Source organism: Miniopterus natalensis, chromosome 9, assembly GCF_054644295.1.
Source record: "Miniopterus natalensis isolate mMinNat1 chromosome 9, mMinNat1.hap1, whole genome shotgun sequence".
Classification (NCBI taxonomy): domain Eukaryota; kingdom Metazoa; phylum Chordata; class Mammalia; order Chiroptera; family Miniopteridae; genus Miniopterus; species Miniopterus natalensis.
Genome location: NC_142089.1, coordinates 15,732,087 through 15,743,614, shown reverse-complemented (window position 1 = coordinate 15,743,614; position 11,528 = coordinate 15,732,087). Strand labels below are relative to the sequence as shown.

Genomic DNA, 11,528 nt, shown 5'->3' with positions numbered 1-11,528 from the left:
TAAATACCGGCTCTGCTAATCAATATCTGTATAGCTCAGGGAAAGCTAGTTAATCTCTCTGCACTTCAGTTTCCCTGTTTATAAAATGGGTCTGTTGTGAAGATTAATTAACAAACATAAAGCACTTAGGATAGCACTGACACACATAAAAACTCAATACAGGACACTACAGCCTAATGTCCTAGAAAGATGTTAGTAATAAACAAAAAAAGGTTATAAACCAGTATATACAGAATGTTTTTATAAAATAAGTGTATCTCATGTACATACATTTACAAAAATAAAGACTAGAAAGATATTGTATACCAAAACAGAAATAGTACATCTCTTTGAATAATAGGATTACAGGTTTTTTTTTCTTATTTTTGTATTTAAAAATTTTTCAACAACAAACATATGCTTTTATGAGAGGTGAAAACTATCATCTTTACCAAAATTAAAGCTAAAAACTCAGTTTTTTGCTCTAATTGGTAATGAATCCATCCCAAACTAGCAGAGTAAAGGGGTACAGTCAGAAACAGACTTCGCTTTATAGCCTTTATTACCACACAACACGAGCTCAGTCTTATTTTATAAACCTTATACACAAATGGCAAAACAATTAAGAGATTTCTTTCCAGAAGCTAATTTATTCTCATTTGTGCAGAAGGATTAAATAGATTCTCCATGTTTTCCTGAGCCTTTAATTTAGAAAGGTGGTCACAAAAGTGAACTTGCCACATGAGGAAAACAAAAGCACCAATTAAGTTTTTACTGTCCTGCTTCCTGAGGGAAGGATGCCTGGCTGGCAGTGGTGAAATGGGGCATTTATACTGTCTTCTTTGTAACAGGCGAAGACAGGCCCCAATGGTGGACAGATTGTCTTAGTCACATGAGACGTTTGGGGTCTATTTTCTCTAGGTGAACTAGAGGTTTCAGCTGCTCTGCAAAGTTCCTCATGTCATCAGAGACCATGTCCTGCCCAGCTGGTGCAACAACACTTAGTTCCACAAGATAGGAGAGTGACAATGCCTCAGTGTTGTCTGTGCTCCCTGGCACCAGGATACGGAAGATTTTGTACACCATAATCTTCATGATGCCCTTACGGAACACATGTCCCTTGGCTACAAACTCATGGTCCATGCGGAAGCCCATTTCCATCAAGAACTCAGTGAGATTCTCAGATGTTGCAATGTCCACGCAGTTTCGCACCAAAGCATGGCGGTTCTTGTCTCCCACTTCAGGCTGTCCCAGGTAGCGCAGATGCCAAGGTGCCCCTGCCCTATCCATAGAGCGCCGAGCCCTTAGAACAAATGGACTGGCCTGCTGGCCTTTAAGGAGGAATACCATCTCATGGTCAAGGAAAGTCTCAGGTTCCATGTTGTCACACAAACCACGAAGGCGATGGATAAGGCTTTCCAAGCTGTGATCTAAAACACTTCCTGAAGAAGGAAAAAGCATACTGAGTCCCATCTTGCATTTTCAGTAATGGAATTAGTAAAAGACTTAACAAACTTAAATGAACCGAACAGTTTAATGCAGTTTTGCAAAGAATAGGCCTAATATATGAGATTTTTAGAGGGGTTATGTAACATTATATATTATGTTAATCCCTTGTCAATTTTTTGCCTTGTCTCATCTGGTACTAGAAAGTCTTTAGGCCTGCTCTAACAATGCTAATCTCCGGCAGGCTTGGGACTCAGAACCTTGAACAGGCAACAGTATCTAGAATGTAATACTACTGTTTCGTTGGCATTTTAAGAATTATCTTCTATTTCCGGCAAATAAAAGTTTTCCATCTATAGAAGAAATATAATGTTTCCCTTTTATGAAATATATTTAAGTAGAAAGGAATGAACTGCCCACAGGAATACACCAATCTTTGTTCTCATCTTACTCATCCTCCTGGCAGCACTTGACATAGCTGCTATACATCGCACCCACTTTTAAATCTATTCTTTCTTTGGCCTCTGGTACACAGCTCTCTCTTGGTCCTTCACCTAATTCACTGACCATTTCTTTTAAGTCTTCTTTGCTGGATCTTCCTCAACACCTTCCCTCAATATTGGAAGATCCTAGGACTCAGTCCTGGTCCTCTTCTCTGTTAACAATCTCTTCCTCACTAGGTGACCCAATTTGGTTCTATGGCTTTAAATACCATTTATATCTCATGAACTATAGACTCATATATCCAACTATGTACTCAACTTCTCCACTTGGATGCCTAACAGACATTTTCATCTTAATTTGTTCAATATCAAATTGCTGGCTTCTCCTCCACAATCTTATTCCCCTGCAGTCTTCCCCATCAGAGCAAATGGCAACTCTCTGCTTCCAACTGTCCAAGCCAAAAACCACAGAATCCTCTTTCTTTTCTTTCTCCCATATCCTATCTACAACCCAAATGTTTAAAATACATGCAGAATCCAACCACTTGCCACTCCCTCAATCTCTTCTACCTAGTCCAAGTCTCCATTTCTTGCCTGGTCTTTGCAATTCCCTGCTTCTACCCTTGCCTACTTCCTCTCTTCTCCACACAACAGTCAAGTGGTCTTTTTAGAATAAAAAACAGATGGACAATGACATTCCTCTGCCCAGAACCCTCCAATGGCTTCCATGTCATTCAGAATAAATCCCAAAGTCTTTACCGTTGTCTAAGGGCCCTACATATTGTGGTCTTTGCTACCTGTCCAACATCATTTTCTTCCACTATCCCCCCTAGATCACTCTCTCCAGCCACAGTGATCTTCCTGCTATTTCCTGAAAACACCAAGTATTTGACAAAGTATTTCTCTTCAGATGCTCTTCCCTTAGTCCCTATGCTTAGAATGTTCTCCTCTCAGATAGCTGCATGTCTCGCCCAATCACTTTCTTTAGGTCTTTGCTCAAGTGTCACTTTATCAGAGAGAACTGTCTGATCACCCTAAAGAAAACAGCATATCTCCCTCCGATCTCTTTCTACTTCCCTGCTTTATTTTTCTTTAGCATTATCACCTCTATTTTTAAATTATCCTTCAGTATATTTTTAGTCATCTTTCTTCCTCCACTGCTGATACCCCAATGCTAGGAACATATTCAAATAATTATTGAATACGTCTGTTAAAGAAAACAAGAGTATATTAATCTAACTATGGGAAATATTGATAGTGGGATTCACTTGACCAAATTTTTGGAAATAAGTAGTATTGAAGAACAAGCAACAGATCAGGTCCCACTAATCATATGACAGAAGATCGTGGGAGCAGGGAAACGGCCCTGCATTCAATACATTGTATCTTACATTCAGGACAGTGTCAGAAATGTGTATGTTCATTCCTCAAACATTTCAGTAGCTTTTAGTTCATTCAACATATATTTATGTATTATTTTTTTAATATGTTTTACTGATTTCAGAGGAAGGGAGAAAGAGAGATAGATAGAAACATCAGTGATGAGAGAGTCTGCCTCCTGCACCCCCTTCATTGAGGATAGAGCCCGCAACCCGGGCATGTGCCCTGACTGGGAATTGAACTGCGATCTCCCAGATCATAGGTTGATGCTCAACCGCTGAGCCATGCTGGCTGGGCAACATACACTTATTGAATGCTGTGCCAGGCACTATGCTAGAAAGTAGGGGGCCCTGCCCTCACAGAGACTACAGTGTAGTGGGGAAACAAAAAATAAATAAATAAACAAATAAACAGAAACTCAAGGAAATAAAAGGGAGATGGGCTAGAGAGCAATTGGTGGGGGTAGATAAGAAGAGACCTCTCTGAGGGGTTGGAGTAGTCAAAGAAGGGCAACTAAGATGAGTTGTCTAAGAGAATGACAACTGAGATGAGTCTGGAAGGATAAAAATGAGATAGTTATTTGAAAAGCTGAAAAAAGTAGAGGCAGAGGGATCATCAAGTACAAAGGCACAGAGGTAGGAAAGGGCCTGGGAAATTAAAAGGCTGTCAGTGTGGCTGAAATGTAGTGAGCAAAATGGAAGATGACAATGAAATGACAATTTGGCATGGGCCACAGAATACAGGCCTTATATGTAACCCATGGTAATGGCTTTCTTATATTCTAAGGGCAGCTTCCATTTTGCTATGCTTAAGTTACATGGAAAGGACAACCAAGCAGTTCTGCCCCATTTCTAAGGGCAGCTATTAGTTCCACACTTTATTCTCTATACAACAGAGAAAGACATCACTAGATTTACATTTTAAAATGACCATTCCAGGAAAACTGGTATGGACTCTTCAACAAAACATGGTCATGGGGAAAAAAGTGGGGGCAAGGGTAGACTGGTCCAAATTAAAAGAGACTTAAACCCAAAGATGTCACCATTCCTACTTATTTGTCACCATGTAATTGGTGTTTATTGGAAACTTCCTGAAATGGGGCAGAACTGCTTGGTTGTCCTTTCCATGTAACTTAAGCATAGTAATATAAATAAAGTAATAGTTGAAAATTTAAAAAAAAGACTTAGACAATTATCAAATATAATCATGAAACTTGATTATATCCTGGTTATAAAACACATTTTTGGGACAACTGGCTGGAAACTTTTGAATATGGACTAAATATTAGATGATACTAAAAATATCTTTTTCTTTTTTTTTAAATTTTTTTTAGATAATGATGATATTGGGGTTATAAAGGAAAACATCCTTATTTTTTAGAAATGTATACTAAAGTGTTCAGGGGTAAAATGTTATGAGGTATGAAATTTTCTTTAAAAATAGCAAAAGAAAAAAAAAATGAAGCAAATACGGCAAAATGACAGAAACTGAAATCTAGATGATGGAAATGGAGTGGCCACTATATTAGTCTCTATTTTCTTTATGTTTAAATTTTTTAATAATAAAACAATTTTGGCACTCTCCCTCTGGGGAGCACTCAGGTTCCCTTCCTGTTCCCCTCCCCTCTCCCCCCAGCCACATTACCTTGACCTTTCTCTCTCCTAAGCTCCAAGGGCCCCTTCTTTTGCCTCTGTAACTTGCTTCCTGAGCCTATTCCTTCTACAGCTCACTTCTTACACCTCTGTGACTTTCTAAATGAACTTTCTCTTACAGTTTGAAAAGAAATAATAAAACAATTTTTACAAAGATGACTAGCTGCCCAGCTGGGTGACTCAGTTGAGCATCATCCCGTACACCAAAAACTGTTGCAGGTTTGATTCCCGGTCAGGGCACACACCTGGGTAGCAGGTTCAATCCCTGGTCAGTGCACTTATGGGAGACAAGTGATTGATGTTTCACACATCTCTCTCTCTCTAAAATCAATTTTTTAAAAATCCTTTGGTGAGGATTAAAAAGATGACTAGCTGTTGTGTGAGAAGAGACGTGATCAGAACTGGAATCGATGCAATAAGTTGCGAAAGTAGTTCAGTCAAGGGATGATAAACCAAGGTGTGGTACAGCAGGTGAAGAAAAGACGTATTTAAAATATATTTTGGAAGTAAAATGAATAGGACTTAGGAGATGGACTATATGTGGGGTAAAGTAAAAAACTGAGATTGACTACTGAATGCTTCACTTGAGCAACTGGTAAATGACAATGATACTTACTGAGGTGAGAAAAGACTGAAAGAAGGCAGCTTGAGGACTAAAAATTAATAACTGTTTTGTTCATCTGAAGTTACTAAATGAATGATCTGAATTAAAACCTAAACTCTTCCACTAAACATTATATGACCTCCTGAAAATCATTACTGTCTCTGGGTCTTGAGTTTTCTCATCTGGGCAAATTACTTTACCTCTGTCTCCTGATCTATAAGATGGAGCTAATAACAGTATCAGAATTAGCATATGATCCAGTGAGCCTACTTCTAGGTATATATCCAAAAGAATTCAAAGCAGGATCTTGAAGAGATATTTGCACACCCATGTTGACTGCAGCATTATTCACAATAACCAAGAAGTGGAGGCAACCCAAATGTACATCAGCAGATGAATGGATACAGAAATGTGGTATGTACATATAATGAAACATTATTCAGCCTTAAATAAGGAGATTCTGTCACATGTTACAATATGGATGAACCTCAAGTACATTATACTAAGTAAAATAAGCCAGTTGAAAAGAGATAAAAACTGTATGATTCCACTCATGAGGTATCTATCTAAAGTGTCAAAATCAGAAACAGAAAGTAGAAAGGGATTGCCAAGGACTGGGGGAAGGAGGAAGGGGAATTAGTGTTTAACGGGTATAGAATTTCAGTTTTGCAAGATGAAAATGTTCCAGAGATCAGCTGTACAACCATGTGAATATACTTAACACTACTTAAAAATGTTTAAGATGGGGGAAAAATGTTTAAGATAGTAAATTTAATTTTATGCGTTTGTGACCATAATTAAGAGTAATTTTTTTTAAGTTGTCTATTGGAATGTAGAAATTATGCAGGTTGCCTTTGTATAACAGCGTCTCATCTCCACAGAAGCTGACTAGAAAAGGGGAAAACAGGTAATCCAAGCTCCCTGGTTCACTTACCCTGCAGCAGGTACTCCATCATGTTAATGGTGCCCCCTGTGACAGGCATCATGGTGACGGGAGGTGCCTCCATGGTGTCTGATTAAAGTGAAGAACGAAGACAGGATTCGGAGTCCCCAATCAAGTAAAGCACAGGATACACCTGGACAAGAGTTTGCGCTTGTTAATATATCAGAGAGGTGGAGACACCAGATCTGCTTATATCATTGGCCTTGACATCAAAAGATCCATTCCATTCGGAGCTTATTGAGTAACTGCCATAGGCGTTTCAGGAACTGATGGTACAGAAATATAACAAAGGAGACCTGATTATGGAATTACGGCATTATCTTCTAGTCTTAAGTTTTCTGTGTAATCTTGAGGAAGTCATCAAACCTCTGACTCTGGGATTCAATGTCTTCCTTACAAAATGGGGCAGACGATATTTTTAAAAACCCCAAGGCTTTGTGGCTCAGATGGCATAGTGAACATGCAATAACATTCAGAAGAACTTAAAGGTGACGTAAGAGACTTGCTCACCCTTCAACTTACAGATAAGGATATTGAGACTCGAAGAGAGACCGAAGGACACACAGCAGGTCGGTGGCAGAGACTGGACCAGACGGCAAGCTAGGCCTTCCAACTCTCTGAAAACACCTTTCAAAGCGAGCCAGGCAGAAACCTCAAGTTCATTTAGAATGGTTTCGGCGCTCCTAAGCCAGCATGGAGAACACGGGCCCACTCACACCAGAAGCCACCTCCGCGCGCGCTGTAGCCTCTTCTCGCAGAGCGAGGAGTTATATCCACCCAAGCACCTCGGGCTTTTGAGAGACAATTAGCCCCCGGCGCTACCGTAAAAGTCCCCCCTGTACAGCGCAACACTTCCTCTTCCTTTTCCAGGTTCCGGCCAGAAGCCTACGTCGCGCAAACCTCTGCACAGCCGCCCCGCAAGGTAAGGGTGCCGAGAGGGCTTAAAAAGCGCGTCGTCGTCGTCGTCGTCTCCCCCCCGCCCCCCGCAAGCGGAAGCGCATGCGCAAGATGCGGTGCCGCTGTAGGAAAGATGGCGGCCTCCTTTCCTAAGCGGGCTTCTGGGACTTAACGGCGACGGGCAGTGGCGGGGGCGGGTTGACGTCATAGGCCGGCCTCCGGGAAGATACTTCTTTTTTTCCAAGTTCGACGACCTGGAAATGTTTTTGTCGACGAAATCTCTTGGAACTGACGGGGGAAAGGGAGCGTGGGGCAGGAAGCTGCAGAAAAAAGAGGAGAGACTATTATTAAACACTTTTTGTTGGGTGCCTGAAGGTGAAAATGAAAAGACCCCTTCTACTGCTTAGCATAATGTTATGAACAATTAGGGAGCTCAGCAATGTAGGTAATATTTGTTCACTTTGTGTATATTTTACTTCAATTTTAAAATATATAGAGAGAAGTAAATTCAAGGACTATTTATTGAACACTGTCTGAAGCATGTGAGGTGAGGGCAAAGTGGGCGCTAGAGTTGGGTGAATGAGGCACTCTCCTGGAGAGAAAAATTTAAAGGGACGCCAAAAATCTCAGTAACTAAGGTAAATAGTATTTTAATGCAATACTTTGCAAACTTAATACAAAAGAATCCTTAATAAACAAAATATCAAAAATTTTAAATCGATCTTCACAGCAGCCCTATGAGCCAAGCACAGTTATTACTGTAATTTTACAGATGGGGCAGCTTAGGCAACGAGAACTTAATAACACGTAAGGGAGCGGAGAGGCGGGGACGCAGGGACGTGCTGCTGGCGTCAGAGCCACGGTTACGACACAGAACCGCCGCTTCCAGCCCTGGCCCGTGTGGCTCAGTTGGCGGGGTAGATCCCCGGTAGGGGGCGTGCAGCAGGCAGCCCAGCATGTTTTGCTCTCAATCCATGTTTTTCTCTCCTTCTTCCTCTCCCTTGTCTCTCTAAAAATCAATAAAAATTCTTTAAAAACAACAAAGAACAAAAAACTCTGCCACTTCTAGTTCTAGTTCCCCCATTGTAGCCTGTACTACTTTTTTTTTTTTTTAATATATCTTTATTGACTTCATAGAGAGGAAGGCGGGGGAGAAACATCAATGATGAGTCATTGATCCACTGCCTCCTGCACGCCCCCTGCTGAGGATCGAGCCCGAAACCCGGGCATGTGCCCTGATTGGGAATCAAACCTCCTTTTCCTGGATCACAGGTCGATGCTCAACCTCTGAGCCACACCGGGTGGGTTAATTGAATATTTCTTGAAAGCCTATTGTGTCTTAGACATTTTGTTAGCTATTGACTTCGTCTCTGCCCTCAAAAGAGTTTATTAAAAAAATACAGTACCATGTGGTTCGATTTAATGGGACATAAACAGCTCAACTGCTTCGGAAGCAATCAGGACACTTGATTCATCTTGGGAGCATCAGAGAAGGATTCCCGGAAAAGGTAATTAATGCCCAAAGTAACTTGAAGGAACAATAGGTGTCAGATAAGGGAGGAAAGGGAATTCCAGGTAGTGGGAACAACGTGTACAAAAGGTCATTGAATTAAATAGAATTAGGATATAAAATTTGAGGTTGGGAGGGGTAAGAAATGTCTGGAGAAGGAGTCAGGCCCAGATCCTGGAGGACTTGCCATGTCAGACCAAAGCACAGATGTGAACTTTAAAAAGATCATTCTGGTGCCCCATTGGAGTGGCTCAGTTGGTTGAGCGTCATCCTGCACCAAAAGGTTGCCTGTTCTATCCCTGGTCGGGGCACATACAGAAAGCAGCTAAGCGATGTTTCTCTCTCTCCCTTCTCTTTAACCATGTCCTCTGGTAAGGATTTTAAAAATAAAAATCACTCTGGCTGCAGTGTGGAGAAAAGCTAAGAAGGGCCTAGAGAAAGACCAGTTAGGAATTTTGGCACAACTCCAGCTGAGAGATTACTGTAGAAGAAAAGACAGATTTTAAAAATAGAGAATGATTTGATGAGTAACCAGAGATAAAGACAGGGAGAGGAAATCACAAAGGGAGAGGGAGTCACAAATGTCTAGATTTCTACCTTGAGTGGCATTATAGTGCTTTTTTTCTGTGCTAGTAAACACAGAGCAGTGTAGCTGAGGCAGGAAAGATGAGTTCATATGTAGGTAGATTAAGCAGGAAGTGTTTATGGGACACCCAGGTGGCAGTGTCCAGCCAGAATTCAGGAGAGAGAGAGCTGGGCTAGAAGCAGAGATTTCATAGCCAGAGCTTCATAGATGGTAGCTGAAGGCATGAGAATAAATGAGATCACCCTGAAAAAGTGCAGAATAGGAAGAGAAGACTGCTAAGAGCTGGACATTGCATGTGACTCTGACAGTTATTAGAGCTACATATACCCCAGGGCTTAGGATGTGCCTTCTGATCAGCTTGGTGATCCACAGCATTGGGCAGAGTGACAAGCTCTCGGTGCTGTAATTAATGATTAGAGGAGGTTGTAAAATTGCTGGTCTCTCTTTTCTTACACAGACACTAACTTTAGAATGGAAAGTTCAGTGAATTATGGGTCCTTGGAAGCATCATAGTGTTTATTTAAATTTTAGCTGGCATTGTGAAGTTGAGTTAAATAATAAATTTTAAAAAAGGATAGGAAGTGGGTGAACAATATGGTAAAATTTGGACAAGGCCTAGGAGTTATAGGGATAAATTTCTCTGATAAGGATGTGAGCTCTGGAGCTTAGAATGGGGCTCACTTCTGTTCTCTGCTACTGCTCAGCTGTGCAACCTTGGGCAATTCACTTCCCCTCTCTGAGCCTCAGCTTCCTTTTTTTAAATAGAGATTAAAAACACTTTCTCAGGCGGAGGTTGCAAAAGTAAAATGAGATATTTATGAAACACTTAGTATAGTGCCTGACTTACTGTAATCAATAAATGGTGGCTAATGTTATTATATTTTATATCTCTAATTTGAGCAAGTACATTCTGTCTTATTGAATATATTTTGTGCATGTCTCATCTCCCTGGATAGATTGTAAACATCTTGGAATGGAGGAACGATGTATGTTTGTTTTTTTAGGAGTTAACACAGGTGACGGGTTCTATGGAATCGGTATAAATAGCTTTCCAAAATGACATGAAACAGAAGCCATAGAAGCGAACATGGTTGCACTTGGACATATAACAGTTATACACACTCTCATAACAAAAATGAGGTTTAAAAAGTGTGTAAAAAATATCTGTAATGCTTGACAGTAGAAAGCTTATTGTCCCGATAGTAAATGAGCTGTTTGAAATAAGAAACAGACGAAAGCACCCCCCACCACGAAAATTAGACACAAAGAGGAAATTAAAAAATACAGATGGTTAATAAACATGAGAAAATGACCCAACTCAAAAAAATGGAATAAACACAGTTGAAGACAATAGTTTGCGCTATCACATTGGCAAAGATTTTCAGTATTTGTAAAATCCAGAATCTGTGAAGTATTGGGAAAGTTGGCAATCTTATTTGTTGCTATTGAAGGATAAAGTTCTTATCACATTTTTAAGGAAATCTTGTGATAATTTTCCAAATTGAAAACGTGCCTGTTCTTAATCCCAGCATTTCAGCTGCTAAGTAATTTATTAGGATACACTAGACAGATGCAAAATTATTGCTGTAGAGGGAGCTTACTGCACAGAAATTTGGTGCTAACATGAGTATCTACAAATGAGAAATGCTGAAAACATTTAATTGTATTTAATCTACAGAACAGCCATGCAGTCATTCAATTCATGTATGTTCTTTATGTATGTGTGTCTCAGCTCAGGCTATTATGACAAAATACCACAAATTGGGTGGCTTATGAATAACAGAAGTTTATTTTCAACAGCTGTGGAGGCTGGAAGTCTAAGATTAGGGTGACAGCATGGTCAAGTTGTAGTTACAGCCGTCTTCTGGGCTGCAGATTGCTGACTTCTCCTACCCTCACATGGCGAAGAGCACAGCAAAACAAACTCAGGGCTTTATAAGAATGCTAATTATAAGTGCCATTCATTACAGCACTTCCCTTCCCTCAGGACCTCATCTAACCCTAATGGCCTCCCAAAGGCTACACCTCCTAAGTAGGGTTTCAATGTGTGAGTTTGGGGAGACACAAACATTCAGTCCGTAATAAGCT

General features: G+C 40.4%; 1 protein-coding gene across 1 annotated transcript; it reads right to left on the bottom strand.

Annotated features, from left to right (window-relative positions):
• Positions 1 to 224: 224 nt before the first annotated feature.
• MED18 (mediator complex subunit 18) lies at positions 225 to 7,296 on the bottom strand. The gene is made up of 3 exons (XM_016216899.2): positions 6,970 to 7,296; positions 6,439 to 6,580; positions 225 to 1,421 (listed from the first exon to the last, which is right to left on the bottom strand). Exons 2-3 carry the CDS (start codon positions 6,509 to 6,511, stop codon positions 868 to 870), a joined length of 627 nt encoding a protein of 208 aa, XP_016072385.1. The 5' UTR covers positions 6,512 to 6,580; positions 6,970 to 7,296; the 3' UTR covers positions 225 to 867.
• Between the last annotated feature and the right edge of the window lie 4,232 nt (positions 7,297 to 11,528).

Excerpts from the sequence above, each read along its gene's own strand:
- MED18 (XM_016216899.2), bottom strand. The coding sequence starts at position 6,511 with ATGGAGGCACCTCCCGTCACCATGATGCCTGTCACAGGGGGCACCATT. Across the intron at positions 1,422-6,438 it reads GATGGAGTACCTGCTGCAGG|GAAGTGTTTTAGATCACAGC; the intron begins GTAAGTGAACCA and ends TTCCTTCTTCAG.